The sequence below is a fragment of the Onychomys torridus genome, chromosome 3 (assembly GCF_903995425.1).
Source record: "Onychomys torridus chromosome 3, mOncTor1.1, whole genome shotgun sequence".
NCBI lineage: Eukaryota > Metazoa > Chordata > Mammalia > Rodentia > Cricetidae > Onychomys > Onychomys torridus.
The window spans coordinates 5,708,522-5,725,841 of NC_050445.1; the positions used below are offsets into that span (position 1 = coordinate 5,708,522).

At 46.9% G+C, this 17,320-nt stretch overlaps 1 protein-coding gene across 1 annotated transcript; it reads left to right on the forward strand.

Moving 5' to 3' along the window:
- Window positions 1–999: 999 nt before the first annotated feature.
- Window positions 1,000–16,782, forward strand: Nom1 (nucleolar protein with MIF4G domain 1). The gene is made up of 11 exons (XM_036182716.1): window positions 1,000–2,116; window positions 2,420–2,547; window positions 3,720–3,915; window positions 5,926–6,249; window positions 7,417–7,527; window positions 8,069–8,236; window positions 9,086–9,207; window positions 11,608–11,740; window positions 12,176–12,307; window positions 14,878–14,987; window positions 16,260–16,782. The coding sequence occupies exons 1-11, from the start codon at window positions 1,139–1,141 to the stop codon at window positions 16,432–16,434; spliced, it is 2,577 nt and encodes an 858-aa protein (XP_036038609.1). The 5' UTR covers window positions 1,000–1,138; the 3' UTR covers window positions 16,435–16,782.
- The last annotated feature ends 538 nt before the right edge of the window (window positions 16,783–17,320 follow it).

Sequence of the window (17,320 nt, forward strand, 5' to 3'; positions counted from 1 at the left end):
TACACCACAATTAATCAAGAAAATGCCTCAAAGACTTGCCTACAGAGCAGCCCAATGAAGGTATTTTCTCAGTTGACATTTCCCTCTACCCAGATTGACCCTAGTTTACATCAAGTTTACAAGAAAACTCACCATCACAGCAACCATGACACAGATACCCCATCTTCCTCCAGACAGGCTCTACCCTCCCGCTCTACCCAGCACCTTCCCCCATATTCCTTCAGGTCATTCTCTTGGGACCCCATAGGATTCGAGAGCACCCACTCTCGTCCCTCGACATCATTGGTGAAGACACTGCGGCTGTATCTTCCCTTGATTCACAGATTGTGTGACTCAAACAGGAGCTGTGCCATTGCTAACAGTAACAGCAGTAACCTTGTGGACTCGTAACTCTGGGTATGTATTCAGCGTGGATCAGGCATTGCTCTAAGCTCTATGCACCTGTTACCTTACCCAATCTTCATTCACCCTATGAAGCCAGCAGTATCTTCAAACATTTTACAAACTCATAGCTTCAGAAATCACCCTTCTTAGGATGTGGCCTTCAGGCTCTATTCCTGAAAATATAGATGCTATATATTCAAAGGTATTTATCATAGCGTCACTTCTAATATACAAATGTTGGAAATAACTAGTCAGGTGCAATGCTGTGGGCCTGGAGTCCTAGCTACTCCAGAGACTCAGCTAGGGAGTGCTGCTGACTTAGGCACTGTCTCAAAAGAAGAAAGAAAAAAGATATATAGACAAACGGTATTGAGTGCCTTCCCTTGGGTACGCATGCATGCATGCACAGAAATGCAAGAATGTGTGGAAGTTATGCTATGTGTGGAATGTATAGCTAGGGTGAGTTCTTCTGTGCACCCCAAAACAAAATGCTGGAGCTTCGGGTTTTTTGTTTTTGTTTTTGTTTTTAAGACAGGGGTTTCTCTGTGTGTCCCTGGCTGTCCTGGAACTCTGTAGGCCAGACTTGGTTGAACGCAAAGATCTGCCTGTGTCTGTGACTGCTGCCCTCCGACCAGCAGAGGGCACCGTCCTCCCATCCCAACTTTCTAGTCTCTCAGAAGCTCTCGTCCGGAAGTTCCGCCCCTAGCGGAAGTCGTGCAACTGGGCATCCCGGAAGTTAGCCGTGTCTGCAGGTATGGGTGCTGCGGGCCGAGGTGGAGCGCACCGGCGCATGGCTCGCCCGAAGCGTAACGGCGGCTTCCGTGGTCCGGGTGGCGGGGAGGGGGCCCTGAAGCGGCTGCGGCTGGCCGTGGAGGACTTCGTGCGAGCTACCTCGGAGAGTGAGACCCTCGAAGGCCGCCAGGGCCAGGGCGCTGTGGCGCGCTCCCTGCCCAGCGGGCGAAAGAGCCGCAAGGAGCTTCGTAAGGAGAAGCGACACCTGAGGAAAGCGCGGCGCCTGCAGAGGACGGTGGGCTCCGGGTCCGGGGACCAAGAGGCTAATGTCGGCCTTACCGGAGGCCGGGAGGCTCCGCCGCCCTCCGAGACGCGACCGACCCCTGCCTCGGCCACGGCGAACCCCGCCAAGGCCAAGGCTTCCTCCGCTAACGTTAAGGCCACGGCGACCCAGGCTAAGGCTAAGATTTCCCCTTCCAAGGCTACGGCGATCTCAACTAAGGCCAAGGCTAAAAGTGCCCCTGGAAAACCGGGTCCCGCCACCGCCACCGCCGCCGCCCGGAAACGGGCTCTTCTAGCGGCCAACGAGGAGGAGGACCGAGAGATCCGAAAGCTGGAGCGATGCCTCGGCCTGAACAAGCGCAAGAAGAAGGGCGACGGCAGCTCGGTGCCGCTCAGCTTCGCCCGCGACGGGCTAGATTACATCCTGGGGGCCCTGGAATGTGGGAGAGGCGGCGGCCTGTACGAAAGCAGCGAGGAGGAGGAGGAGGAGGAAGAAAAGGTGGAGACTGGACAGACACTCTTGGAGAGTGACCTAGAGAGCAGTTCCGAGGAAAGCGAGGAGGACTCAGACTCGCAAGCGGATCAGGAGGATGTAAACTCGCAAAGGGAGAAAAAAGCAGAATTTGAGACGCTAGGAAGTAAAGGGAACAAGAGAGTCCGCTTTGCGGAGGCGGTAGAAAAGAGCGAAAGTTCTTCGGAAGATGACATGGAACATCAGGTATGACACCCAACAACCTGTAGGCCCTGTGGGCTGTCATTCCAAACGGGGTGAGGGAGAGAGCAGGGTACAGGACAGTATTGGCGGTGACGCACCATGGCAGCCACAGCCTGCTGAAGGGAAGGCCCACCCAGGCCATTGCAGGCATTCACACAGTAGAACTTAACTTTTGTTAAACAACCGTGGCCTGTAATGATAGCTGCTCCAAATCCTCATGAGGTTAGTGTTTAGAGTACATAACGTGGAAAAATGCTAAATGTGTGTCCACTGTAAATTTTTTGCAATTTTCTTCCTATCTTCAAGGAAAGTCACTGTGTTGAAAGTGGTGAAAAATACATCCCACCTCGGTTGAGGGGCGAGGAGACAGTGAATGCCCACAAGAAAGAAGAGCTGGAAAGGCTGAAGAAGCACGTTAAAGGCCTAGTTAACAGGTGACCTGACAGAATTATGACATATTATCATTTAACTATAGAAACCATCTAAAGAGCAAACGATGGGCCTAGGACTAGACAGTGTTCTGGATCCTTGTGTGTGAGATAACTGGACCTAACCTTGAAGAGATAGGATGCTCAGCTGTTTAATATTGCCCTTTCCATGTTTGAAGACCTCCCACCGGTCATTCTTAGAAGCAGGAAGGAACAGGGAGGGCAGGGTTCTGTGTCATCCCAGGAATGGCCCAGATAAAGTCACCCCTCCCTGCAAAAGTGAATTCATCTGGTGGTGAACAGGGTCTCAGCCACCATTTGTTTTCTTCTTCTTTTTTTTTTTTTTTAAGCCACATGGATGGGAATTTGTCACCTTTCCCTGTTGGCTGTCCAGATTTAACAGATGACTCGGAATTACTTGTCTGAAGCCCTTCTCCACTTCTTCGTGTCCCTCACTCAGCCTCATTCAGGTCTCTCTTCCAAGCCCTCTAAAGATGACCACTGTCCTGGCCTCTAGCACCTTGTCTAATTTTGTCAGATTTCAAATATGTATTGTCCTTTGTTGCTTAACTTATTATAGATCACTGGGAGTTATCAGGACGTAGGGAGGTCCTTAGAGGAATCACTCCCAGCCTATACTACAGTTTAAAAACAACAACAGAGAGAGCTGGGGGTGTGGCTAAGTTGGTAGAGTCCTCATCTAACATGCACAAAGCCTGAAGCCCTAGCTGACCAAACCACATAAACCAAGCATGGTGGTGCATGCCTGTAATGTATGTAATCCCAGGACTCTGGAGGTACATGGAGGAGGATCAGAAGTTCAAGATAACAGCTTCCACAGTGTTTTCAGGTCTCATCCTTTTTACAAGAGAGAGGTTGAGACTGATTCTGTGCAGTTTTGTCAAATGCAGATTTGGGTGACTGCCACCAATATCAAGATGCATGGCTGTTCTTTCACAAACGACTCTCATGCCAGCCTTTGTCACGCCTCCTCTTCCTTCCTCTGTGCTTTTTATTTCTTTTTCATTAAAACTCATGCTGTTTCCATGATATCCTGTCATTCCGCCATTACCTGTTGTTTTGACAGCAGGTTCAGTATGAAGCACAGGTACACGGTGTATATAGGAAATATACACAAAACAGAATGTTTCAGTAACACTTTGCTCATACTCCTGCAGGTTGAGTGAGCCAAACATGGCATCCATAAGTGGGCAGCTGGAGGAGCTGTACATGGCCCACAGCAGAAAGCACATGAGCGACACCCTGACCTCTGCCCTCATGGATGCCTGTGTCACTGCCTCAGCTATGCCCAGCAGACTGATGATGGAGCATGTCCTCTTAGTCAGCATCCTTCACCACACGGTTGGAATAGAGGTACCCCTGTGCCCTTTCTCCATACGCTGACTGTGTCGTGTGGAATAGTATTCTAGCATGGCGTTGGTGAGTTTGAGAAGTTAAGGCACTGGGAAGCTCAGGGCAGAGGAGAGAGGGCCTAACTACCTCAAAAGCCCCCGCTGTGCAAGATCGACATTGGCTGTCTCAGGAATTGTGCTTCTGTAGTGCGCCCCTCCACCCCCACCCCAGGGCTATGTTTAGTTTCATGTGTGAATGCCTGAGTCCATTTTCTTGCCATTACAAAGTGTAATGGACACCCTGGACAGCTTTCCTGGTGCTCCATAATCACAGTAATTGACTATTCTATGGCTGTTGTGGTGCCTTCCCCATCCTGTACCACACTGGGACAGTTTAGCAGACTTAATCAAAGTGATTTGAGTGCAGACAGCATTTCAGTGAGTTATTTTAAAAGTCGTAGATATGACTACCACAGAGCATCAGGAATTTACTTGATTTGAAAACCTGAAATTATTGGTTCTACTTCCCATTTAAACCTTTGCTAATAGCATGAAGGACAATGAGATGACTTGTTCAGGGGGAAGTCATTAGAGTACTTTAGCTAATGGCATCTGCTAAAGCTTGTGCTAGATGTGCTGCGTCCTCAGGATGCTGGTTCCCATTAAACTGTACTGAGAAAAACCTCCCAGGAACTCATGGAAGGAAAAAGAATATTAAAGCTGATCTCAGCTACTGTGTGCCTTTTCTCAATCACTTAACATTCAGGCCTTTGCAGATTTATGCTAAAATTCACATACCAGAATCAGTGTTGGCAACATGAGTTTTTTTCCTATCTCTAAGTTATACCAGTATGTTTAATTTTAAAAACATTAATAGAATTTAAATTTTAGCCTATTTGTGTGCTGAAAACATAGTCTCAATGTTTCTTGCTCTCTGAAGCATCCTGACTCTGTTAACATGAGCTAAGATGGTGGTGCTACTAGAGGAGGGTGTGCTTAGGTTTCTCTCCAGGGAATCAAGCCTCGCATCTTTAGTTTGGGCCTCCAGAAATCAGTATTGCCAGTCTTTCTAGCTTCATGGTTTTGCAGTCTAGCAATCCTGTGTATACTTGCCCATTACACTCTGGGCTGTATGTGGATCTCATCTGCCCTTGTACGTCTACATGTCTTACCTGATGTGAAATTTAGCATAAATATGCACAGGTCCAAATGACATTAAACCAGATTTTGACTAGCAGACCACAACCTGCTCACCCCTGCCTAGTTCCTAGAGATCCAGACCAAATGCTGGGACTCACACCCAGTGATGCCTACCCTGCCAGTCTGTCCTCAGTCACTCTCATGAGCAGCCCTTCTTTCCCATCTGTCACAGCTGCCTTACTCATCTCCCAGCTGGGTATCCTGCAAGAGGAAGTAGTCACAAGACGATGCTACCAGCAGGAGTGACTGCCATTTCTGCCTTCAGTTTTCACTGCCTTCGTTCAGATCCACCACAGGTTGATCTGGCCTTCTTCCCCAGCATACGCTTAGGAATTGTAAATCGAATGTTCTAGAACAGCAAAAGGACACACCACAGTGACCTTGCCCAGCTTCATCAGGCATCTGCTAGTTCTTGGCCCACTGCTGTCCCCTGGCTATCCCCTTTACACAGATTCTGACATCAAACTCAGGTCATCAGGTGGGAAGCCAGCTCCTTTATGCAGAGCCATCTTGCCATCATTTTTTTAAAGAACTTTTTCTAGGGTGCCACAGTGACATCTGGCTAGAAACCCCTTTGTTGTTGATTCTAAAGAAATGAGAGTATTTTTACAGAAAAGGTTTGTATGCTGAGGCAAGCACTCAGTGCTGTGTTGATTATTAGAATCTTCTCATCAGTATGTGAAGCCTGAGTTACTGGAATCTGCATTCTGAGTTACCAGCTCCCCGCTGGAGTTCTTACCCCACCTGTACTCATGTTGTGCTTTATAGGTGTTTGTGCGGTTTGACAGTCAGGTCCCAGGATGACATGATGACAATTCTTCATCTCCTTCAGGTTGGTGCTTGCTTCCTTGAGGCTGTGGTGAAGAAGTTTGATGATGTCTATAAAGATGGAGGTGAGGGGAAAGAACTGGACAACCTGTTTACCATGATTGCCCATTTGTACAACTTCCACGTGGTACAGTCTCTCCTCATCTTTGACATCTTGAAGAAGCTTGTTGGAACTTTTACGGAAAAAGACATTGAGCTGATCCTGCTGATGCTGAAAAATGTGGGCTTTGCATTGAGAAAAGATGATGCCTTGTCCCTTAAGGAGCTGATCACAGAAGCCCAGGCCAAGGCCAGTGAGGCAGGCGGCAAATTTCAGGACCAGAACAGGGTAGGAGTGCCCTTTGACCTGCTGAGTCCCCGTGAAGTAGAGTGACGGTACCAATGAGTGTCTGGCTGAGCGCTCGCTGGTGCCCTGATGCTCTCTGTTCCCTTCTGCCTTTCCTAGTGCTGTGCCTTTGTCTTTAGTCTGCAAACTGACCTCGGTTTTGAGGGATTGGTTTTTGTTTCCTTCCATTTTTTGAGATGAAGTCTTACTATGTAGCCCAGGCTGGCCTCAAGCTCATGATCTTCTTCTGAGTGCTGGGGTTACAGGTGTGTACCACCATGTGATGCTTGAACCTTGTTTCTTCATTAAGAACCCATACATATTTTATGACTAAGACTGATTGGTTTGCCCTCTCAGAAGCTCTTTCCCAGGCCTAGGTGTCAGCCTGGGTCGGCTGTGTAGCACTGTGTCTGAGCAGCAGAGACTTAGTCTTGCCAGCCAGTTCCCTCTATAAAATGGGCTCACAGCTCCCACCCCATCTGAGGGCTTAGGACAGTACCTGAGAAACCCCAGGGAGAAGGGAGAATGTTGAAGAGCACCAGTGTGGAGGCTTGACCAGAGAGGAGAAGAGAGGGCCCAAGGAGCCAGGTTTTTTCTTGAGTGGAAGAAGATCTGAGCAGATAGTTATTGGCAGATGGTCTTCTTTGGGGGCTGCTTTGACCCCATTGTAGAAAAGATGGGAGGTGGCCAAAGCAGGGGAAAGGGCTTCAGGAGTCTCGAAACAAAAGTAGCATGTGAGTGTGTTGGTAGTGGATGTAGTCTTGGGAGTCAGAAGTAAGTGACTTTTGGAGGAGCAGGAACATGGAATGGGAATTTGGGGTCATCCTGCGGGATATAAAGAAGAGATCTGAGGCTGGAAGGGAAGATTATTCCCTTCTGGATATCCAACTTGGCATCTAGATAAGTCTTGAAGAAGGATTTGCCAGAAAGGATTCTGGGTCACCCTCATACTAGGGCTGGGTTGTGGGAGTGGAAGAGAGAAGCCCTCTGGATAGTGAGCCACGTCTGTTTTAAAATACTCTGCTAAATGAGGTATTAAAGGTATCATAGACCACCTCCAGGCTACCGGTGTTCTCATCAGTGAGGACCATGTGCTTCAGCCAAGGTGTGTCTTGCCCATGGCATCCTTAGTAACTGTTAAATGATGAGTTCGGTTACTTCTCCTTTAAGGTGCGGTTCATGTTGGAGACAATGCTGGCTCTGAAAAACAATGACATGCGTAAAATCCCTGGCTATGATCCAGAGCCTGTGGAGAGACTAAGGAAGTTACAGAGGGCTCTGGTGAGTGACACCCTATTCTGGTTTGTCCTGAGCCGCTGCCATGCCATCATGGACCCATTGTGACTGGTCACACTATGTGCAGCTCAAGTCTTAGAAACTGTATATCTGTAGTGAGACCGTGGAACCTCCCTGCACAGGAATCATCAAGTTGGTCGGATGCCCAGTATTAGTCTGCTGAGGTGCTAAGCTAAGGCCGTATGATAGGATCCTCTGTTGAGACTCAGAAGGCCAGGCCCCACCTGGGACCAGGAAGCTCCTGCCGTAAGGTGTGAGGTGGTTACCAAGGTCGTTCTTGTCTTTAGTCACATAGTCATTGTTGTAGAGCCCAGGTCACACACATGTGATAAGGAACCCATAGACTTCACAAACAGCACGAGAGCTGACGGCTCTTTCTGGCCTTTTTCCAAACAGGCTAACTGTTCCAGTTGTCCATGATTCATTGCCATAATCCTACACCAAAACTGCCATTTTCAAACAAAGCGTGACAAGTGTGGAGCGTGAGCCAGCCGAAGCACTTCATGACACCTTTTCTTTTCATCAGGTACGCAATGCTGGCTCAGGTTCTGAGACTCAGCTTCGAATCTCCTGGGACGGCATCTTAAACGCAGAGCAGACTGGTCGCTGGTGGATTGTGGGGTCTGCATGGAGTGGGACCCCAATGATCGACAACAGTCATCAAACACTCTTACAGAAGCCACTTGCAGGAACGGTATGAGGATCCCAGTTGGCTGCCTGGCCTGCTCTGTCAGCAGTCTCCTCTGCCTCCACCAGCTCCCGTTATTCCCAAGTGTTCTTGGAGTGCACTGGCTTGTCAGGAGGCTTCATAGAAGTAGCTCCTGTCAGTATAGAATTCAGTCCGTTCCTCTGCTTCTTAAGAATTTTTAAAAGTTCTAAAACCTGATGGGTGGTGGTGGCAGAGGTTGGTGGATCTCTGTGAGTTCGAGGACAGCCTGATCAATAGAGTGAGTAACAGGACAGCCAGGGCTAGCTACACAGTGAAACCCTGTTTCAAAAAAACAAAAATGAACAAAAAAGTTCAAAAACCCAATTCAAACAAAACCTAGACGTGGAGTAGAATGAGAAAAAGGTGACAATGAATCTCATTTGAGAGCTGTTGTTGGAGCTCAGGCTCATGCTGTTCCAGGGGGTGTGTGTTGCAGTCCCTACTGTGGATTCAAGTTGGGACTCCAATTTCCTTTTTGACTTTCTTCCTGGGGACTGTGGTCTCACAAATTCTGGCTCCCAGGCGCTGGCAGCTGCTTGTATCTGAACTTGATCTTTATTTGATGCACAAATCTGACCCACAGACCAATCCACCTCCTGAGAAGGCTTCCACTGAGCTTTTCTCCCTGTGGGAGTTGCCTAAGAATACAGACATGGCATTTACGTGCATACATGTACATATGGTTTACAGTCACGTTGTGCTCAAATGTGTATGTTACGCTTCAGAAATTCAAGTTCAGAAACATGCTGTGCTCAGGAACAGTGTCCTGTTTCTGAGGAGACTCCTTGCATCTGGATGATGGGAGGGTCTGGACACAGTTCTCTTTCTTTTCAGGTTAGCTCCAAGATGCTAGAGCTTGCAAGGAAGCAGAGAATGAACACTGATGTCAGGAGGAACATATTCTGCACTATAATGACAAGTGAGGACTTCTTGGATGCTTTTGAAAAGCTGCTGAAGTAAGCATTGCTATGAACATTTTAGTCTGATATTTAATAGACATAATAAAGTACGTTGATCTAGCTTTTAACTTCGGGGTAATTTGAGCCACTTTCCATTACTTTCCTCTCACCTGGGTTTCTGGGTCCCATGTGAACCTCATAAGACATTGATCCCTGTAGTGGGTAGCCATCCCAGCCTTGGCCTGGAAGTTCCAACCCCCACTGAGGCTTCGGTAATAGTCACGCCCACAAGGCAGGGCGGAGGAGGAAGCAGAAGACCCAGGATCAAGAGGAGAGCTCTCTCTCAGTTCTGGGACCCTGGACGCAGGAGGTAGACTGAGCAGAGTTCTCCAGAGAACACCGCCGGACTGTGCCATACCTTTGCCAGACCCTACAACCTATCCCTTCATTTGTAAGTTAGCCCACAAAATAAACCTCCCTTTTAACTACGTGGAATGGCCTTAATTTCACCAATAGATCCCTACTAGTATGCCCTTGGTAAGTAGCATGTGTGGCATGAGGTGAGAGCTTGGCTGGCAGTGTTAGGTACCCAGCTTTGTTGTCTCTTTCTGACTTAAAAGTTGTAAATTTTACTAAGTGTCTGAACATTTGGATCTTAAATCCTTCCTTTATCTGCTTCAAACTTAGAGATAAGTACAAATTTCTGAACTGGGCCTTGTTGATATGGAAACCTTGAGCTTGCTCATGTTTCTGAGACCATACTATTTGCTGAATGTCAGTAGCACTGAGTCTCCCTGTCAGTGTCTGTTTCTGAGTACTTTGTTAAAGGAAGATTATCTTGTCCAGTCAAAGGGTCAGACTTGTCCATTGCTAGTCAACTTTGTATCACTGTGACAGAAAATCAACCTGAAGGAGGAAGAGTTATTTGGACCTATAGTTTTAGTCCACAGTCACTTGGCCCTGTTGCTCTGGTAGTGGTGGGATAATACATCATTGCAGAAATGTGTGGTAGAAGAGACCTGCTTATTTAATGGAAGTTGGCAAGTAGAAGAAGATCCAGCTTCCCTGTATCCCCTTGAAGGGCATGTCCCCAGTGACCTGACTTCCCTTCCACTAGGCCTTCTCAAGGTTCCTTCACCTCCAGTAGCACATGGGCTAAGGACTGAGCCCTCAACACATGACCTTTGGGAAATGTTCCAGTTCTGACTAATGTCCTTTATGTCAAAAAGGATTTCCTTCACTGTTGTTATGGCCTGGTTAGCATTAACTTGACATGGCCTAGAGTCATCTGAAAAGAATCTCAGTAGAGTAATTGTGCATACTAAGGGACTGTCTTAACTGATGCAAGACTCAGCCACTGTGGGCAGCATCATCCCAAGCAGGTGGTGCTGGGTCAAATAAGAACTAGCCTAGCATGAGTAAGCCAGAGGGTAAGCCAGTAAACAGCATTCCTCTGTGCTTCTTGCTCTGATTTGCCTCAGTGATAGATTGCGACCTAAAAGTGTCAGCCAGATAAATAAACCCTTTGCTCCTCAAGCCCCTCTTCATCACAGTGTTTTTATCAGAAAAGCATAAGGAAACTAGAACATCCTAGTTAATTTCAGTGTTTTCAAACATTGCTGGGCATGGTGGTGCAACCTATCATCTACAGAGCAAGTCCCAGGACAGCCAGGGCTACACAGAGAAACCCTGTCTTGAAACAAAACAAGTCAGGAAGTAAGTGTCTAGTGAGATGGTTCAGAATTTAAGAGCACCTGCTACTACTCTTCCGCAGAACCCAAGTTGTTTACTAGCACCCATGTGGCAGCTCACAAACACTATCTGTACTCCAGTTGTAGGGCCTCAGATGCCTGCTTTTGGTCCCCACGGGCAGTAGGCATACAGGTGATGCACAGGCATGCATGCAAGCAAAAACCCATACATAAAAATAAAAATTTTAAAACATAATTTAAAAAATCAAAAAGTAAAGTTGTTTCCTTAACCATACCCAGCTTCTTGCCATCACAGGAGAGTCCTCTGTATTGCCTTCAAGAACCAGTCCTTGGGCTGGAGAGATGGCTTAGAGGTTAAGAGCACCAACTGCTCTTCCAGAGGTCCTGAGTTCAATTCCCAGCAACCACATGGTGGCTCACAACCATCTGTAATGAGATCTGGCACCCTCTTCTGTATACATAATAAATAAATAAATCCTTTTTTAAAAAGAACCAGTCCTTGGCTTTGAAGCTCTACACTACAACTCTACAACGTGGAGTTGTATTGTGCCTCACATTTCGCCATGTTATTAGGAAAACTGAGACCCACAGAAGCTAGGAATAAGACTGGGTTGTGGCCCAATATGTGACTGCACCACTATCTTTACCAACTCATTTTCCCCTGGACTCCTCAGCCAGAAAGGGGCTGATTTTGCCATAAAAATTGAAATTAGAATACATTCTTGGTCTCACTGTTTGTCTGCAGACTTGGGCTGAAGGACCAGCAGGAGAGAGAGATTGTTCACATCCTCATGGATTGCTGCCTGCAGGAAAAATCCTACAACCCTTTCTACGCTTTCCTGGCTAGCAAGTTCTGCAGCTATGAAAGGAGATTCCAGGTAACGTAGAAGACCACCAGAACATCTGGATGGCTCACTACTAGGAGTTCCATGTCCCGTCATGGATATTGTCTGTGCTAGGCAGCCAGGCCTTCCTGCATTGGAGAGAAGATGGAACTTACATCCCAAGGCAGCTTGTCTGTCAGAGCTGGAAGGATTGTGGCCAGGCTGGCTGGGCACCTCTACAGTGTTTCGGGGCACTGGCCTCTAATAACTGGCTATTGCTAACAACCTTTCTTTAAAGCCGTTGATGAGTAGGACAGAACTACAACCAAAGGACATCGATGATGGTGTCAGGAAGGGACAGGGAAGTTGCTCTTAGTCCCGACTTGGGTTGTTGACGAGGACTAAGAAATAGAGTACCTTAGAGTATGTTCTTCGTGAATTGTTCCACTAGTTTGCTGCATTTTAACTTTCTTCTTTCCTGTTAACTAGATGACTTTCCAGTTCAGCATATGGGACAAATTTCGGGACTTGGAAAATTTGCCAGCCACTAAGTTCTCAAATCTCGTTCATCTGGTAGCACACTTGTTGAAGACAAAATCACTTCCACTTTCTATCCTAAAGGTTTGTATAATGCAAGAAATTAGTAAAATTCTTTTATTTGGGGTATTTTAAAAATTGCATTTTTTGAACTTCTGAAGTGTTTTTTGATTTTTTGAGACAGGGTTTCTCTGTGTAGCCCTGTCTGTCCTGGAACTCACTCTGTAGACCAGGCTGGCCTCAAACTCAGAGATCTCCTGCCTCTGTCTCCCCGGTTCTGGGATTAAAATAGGTGGGTGCCACCACCACCACCACCTCTAGCTATGAAAATGTTTTCATTATCATAGCCATCATAGAAAATATCCAATCAATACATAATGTAAATTTACTTAGAGAATTAGTGCCTGACTACAGGGTTTGCATTCTTTTATTTTACACTACTTTGTGTGTGTTTATGTGCATGAGCTTAAATGTGCCGAGGTCAGAAGGCAGCTTTCGGAAATCGGTTCTCTCTTTCCACCACATGGGTTCTGAGAATGAACTCAGGTCATCGGGCTTGTCAGCAAGTGACTACCTGCTGAGCCATCTCTTCAGCCCAGGTTCTTTGATAGTCAAGTCCTAGTTATACAATGCTGCACTGGTCACAGCTCAGCTGGGAGCATAAAGTGAAGTAGGCCTTTGTCTTCAGGTTACTATCGCTGTGATAAACACAGTGACCAAAAGCAACTTGGGGAGGCAGGAGTTTAGTTCACTTACACTTCCAGCTAACAGTCTACCACTGAGGGAAGTCAGGACAGGAGCCTGGGGGCAGGAGCTGATGCAGAGGTCCTGGAGGACCCACAATGGGTGGGCCCTTCTGAATCAATCTCTACAGCTCATTTTATGGAGGCATTCTCAACTGAGGCTCCCTCCTCTCAGATGACCCTGGCTTATGTCAAGTTGACGTAAGACTAGCTAGGGCAGACTTTCCTCCTTTTAAATACATAGTTGTGGATCTTCACTGCAAAATACCATAAGGCTGTAGTTCCCCACCTAAAGCGCCGGTACAGAAGACAGTGAAGCCTAGCACAGGAGCTGGGATTCAGGGTGGGCTGCTAGCCTAAGAAATCCAGAAGGAGGTAACTAGTAGAGACAAGTCAGGGTACTACGTTCAGTGTCCTGTGGCATTGCTGGTCTGCAGGGCAGCCGCCTGTGTCCTGTGTGCATTTGTCCTGCCTTTCATCCAGGTGTCTGCTGGCAGTACCTCAGGACTGTGAGAAGTGGGCAGGAGCCAGTTGTGGGTGATAGGGCTGTAGTAGTCAGGGTTCTCTAGAGTAACAACATATGGAATAAATCTCTTGATATATATAGAAAAGGGATTTATTAGAATGACTTACAGTCTGCAGTCCAGCTAATCCAACAATGGTTGGCTGTGAGCATAAAATCCAAGAATCTAATAGTCACTGAGTTCATGAGATTGGATGCCTCAGCTGGTGTACAGTACACACTGGAATCCCGAGGAAGTAGGCTCCAGTGCTAGTGGAGGAATGGACTTGCTTATCAATTCAGGGCAAGCAGGCAAAGAGCAAAGCTTCCTTCTTCCATGCCCTATATGGCTTCCAGCAGAAGATGTGGCCCAGATTAAAGATGTCTTCCCATCTCAAGCTCTGGATTAGAAGTGGATCTTCCTATTTCAAATTAAGCAGAAAATCTCTCACAAGTAGGGTTTAGTTCCAAAACTAAGTTGACAACCAAGACTAGCCATCACAGAGCTCTAGACACATCCCTGACCCTGTTCCTAGTCTCTTGTCTGTGCCCTTGGCTCTTCTCAGGGGAGCACTCTAATACCTTCCTTGTTCCTAAGCATGCTTTTGTGCTTTCCCGTACCTGTATCTGCAAGCAGAGTGTGTGGGGGGGCATAGCTCAGGCCTCTCTAGGCAGAACTTTGTTACCATACCCTGTACTTGGGCAGCTTTTTTTTTTTTTTAAGAGTATAAGCAATTTTATTAGCATTTTAAAGAGGAAAAGCTACAGGCAAGCTGTAAAACCTCAGCAGCTGCCTGGAAGAGAGAAGGAAAATGACCCTGCCATTTAAGCTCACAAAACAAAGTAGGCTGCTGTGGTATGGGATTGGATGCTTTAGAGAAAATGTCCCCAAAGTTTGGGGAGAAAAAGATGTTTAGAAGAGATTGTGAAGCTCTATTTAAATTCAACTTGAGTTTGTGTTTTCTCCATGTTGATGTCTGTGGTTCTCTGCGTAATGACTTCTGCATGGAAGTCCATGGTGTACATATAGCATGCTTCTCCTACTGCTAAAATTGAGTGAGATGCTTTGTGCAGTTCTTGGTGCTTTTCTGGGAAACATGTGCATTGTGTACTAATTGGCCTCTCCTCTGACCTACACTCTCTGTGTAGAGTTGGAACTCAAGAGTGGCCACTTCAAAGGAAAGGACAGAACCTGTTTGCCCTCACTAAATAAACCTCAGATTTGGAGTGTGTATCCCTGTAGCTGTGATCTCTGTTGCCCTGTGGCTCTCAGCCTAGAAGCCAGCCCACCCTACCAGCAGTACTCTTGTGTGCTTGCCAGCAGTTGCTGTTGCAAAGTACAGGAAGGGTCCCAAATCATGGCAACACTGAATCAGCAGGATGATGTTTTCCTATCTCCTGACCCTTAGGTAGTTGAATTCAGTGAATTGGATAAACCCAGAGTCCACTTCCTCCGGGGAGTATTGACTGAGCTGTTGATGGAAACGGAAGAAGACGACCTGGGTTTAATTTTCTCAAGGTACGTGCCCAGTGTTTCCTGATAAGACATGGGAAAAGAGCAGATTGTCATTTGAGTAGGCTGTTAGTTTATAAAGCCAGGGTTGTACCTAGTGTGTGATTTTAGACCTAATTCTAAGCTATAATGTCTATGCACTGGATTGAAGAATTGTAAGACTTGCCTAATAGAGAGCAGTGGTTTGTAACAGTACACGTGTTAAGCTGTTCTTTTCACTTTCTTCTTATGAGGCCTCTGTGCTAAGCTGCTTCTACCACTGAGCCTCACCCCTAGCCCTCAAGATCTTAAGTGAAAGCTGGGCATCTCAGTTCACACCTGTAATCCCAAAATTCAAGGAGCTGAAGGAGAAGAATTGCCATAAGCTCAAGGCCCACCTGGCGGATCTGAGGCCAGACCAGGACAGAGTAAGACCCTGTCTCGGGAAGGAGAAAGAATTTTTATTTGGATTTTTGGTTTTGTTTGTTTGTTCATTTTATTTTGTTTTTGAGACAGGGTCCCACTATATATCCCTGGCTGGCCTAGAGCTTGCTATGAAGAATAAACTGACCTCGATCTTACAGGTCCACACATGCCTCTGCCTCATCAGTGCTGGGGTTAAACACATGCACCACCACACCCAGTAAAAAGAGGGTTTGGGGTTTAAGACAGGGTTTCTCTGTGTAGTTTTGGTGCCTGTCCTGGATCTATAGACCAGGCTGGCCTTGAACCCACAGAGATCCACCTGGCTCTGCCTCCCAAGTGCTGAGATTAAAGGCGTGCACCACCACTGCCCAGCCAAAAAGAAGTTCTTAACAAAGAATCCTACTTTAGAAGAGATTGGGTACAACCAGTTATGGCAGTATGTGCCAGTAGTCCTAGCACCTTGGAGACTGAGGCAGGAGAGTTCCAAATTTGAAGCCACCCTAGGCTGCTTTGTCTTTTAAAAAGAAAGAGAGAGAGAGAGAGAGAAAGAGAGAGAGAAGCCAGGTAAAGGACACTCCTATGGTCACAGCTTTTCTAGAGGCTGAGCAAAGGAGGATCCTTTGAGTTCGAGTCCAGCTTAGACAGCATAGCAAGGTTCTGCCTAAAAATCGGTTTCCTTAAATAAGGGGCACGGTGGGGTGTCTCAATAGCAGAGCATTTGTCTGTCTTACACAAGACCTTGGGCCTTATCCCATCGTCCAAAAAAAAAAAAAAAATGCCTAAAAGTAGATTATGCCTTGCTGCTTGAGCTAGCAGGCACTGAGATCTGGGAGAGCAGCTCCTTCCTGACCTGTGTCTCCAATTCCCTTTCAGAGTTTCTGACAACCCGAAGCTGGGAATGTTGCAGGAAGGCCTGAAGCTCTTCATCAGCCACTTCTTACTGAAGCACACCCAGACTCTCCAGAGTGCGGAGGAAGCCAGTCTGCTGAGAGAGAGGGCAGGCCTTGCATCCAAGTCTTTACAGGGCAAAGCCATCCTGAGGATGTAGCCAAAGGATAGGGAACATTTGACCAAGAGGTGTCACTTGTGAATTCAGAGGCCTGTCCTGCCTCTCTAAGAGCAGGGGAATTATGCCATGGTATGTCATGGTTTAAATACTATAGTTTCAGGTTTTTTTTGAACCCAGGGTTGTACTGTGTATTTCAAGTGTATGTGTATGTATATAATAGATGAAAGGGAAAGAGGAGAGAAGATGGGGCATTAAGCCATGAGGAGAGGGGGAGATCATAAATTTATGGCTTTTTTATCTTCTGAAATATTGGTTAAAAGTTCAGAAGCTGATCTGGCATATTGGGCATTAACTGCTTAGATGCAAGATTGTAAAACATCAGGAGATCAGGAGCAGGGGATTTAGCTCAATGGCAGAGCGCTTGCCTAGCAAGCACAAGGCCCAGGGTTCCATCCTCAGCTCAAAAAAAAAAAAACAGAAGTGAACTTCTGCCATCTGGGCTTCCCCCATTGTGCTGTAAGTCTGTATTTAAGACCTCCTCCCTCCTTCAATGAATGACATTCGACATTCATTAAAAAAAAAAAAAAAAAAAAAAAAGAAGAACAAGAAGAGGGGGTCAAGAACATGATGGGGAAACCCACAGAGACAGCTGATCGGTGCTAGTTGGAGCTCACTGACTCTGGACTAACAGCTCAGGAACCTGCATGGGACTGAACTAGGCCCGCTGAATGTGGGTGACAGTTGTGTGACTCGATCTGTCTTTGGGGTCCCTGGCAGCAGGACCAGGACTTATCCCAGATACATGAACTGGCTTTTTGGAGCCCATTCCCTGTGGTGGGATACCTTGCTCAGCCTTGATACAATGGGGAGGGGCTAGGCTCTCCTTCAACTTGGTATGCCAGACTTTGTTGACTACCATGGGAGG

Excerpts from the sequence above, each read along its gene's own strand:
- Nom1 (XM_036182716.1), top strand. The coding sequence starts at position 1,139 with ATGGGTGCTGCGGGCCGAGGTGGAGCGCACCGGCGCATGGCTCGCCCG. Across the intron at positions 11,741-12,175 it reads GCTATGAAAGGAGATTCCAG|ATGACTTTCCAGTTCAGCAT; the intron begins GTAACGTAGAAG and ends CCTGTTAACTAG. Across the intron at positions 14,988-16,259 it reads CTGGGTTTAATTTTCTCAAG|AGTTTCTGACAACCCGAAGC; the intron begins GTACGTGCCCAG and ends ATTCCCTTTCAG.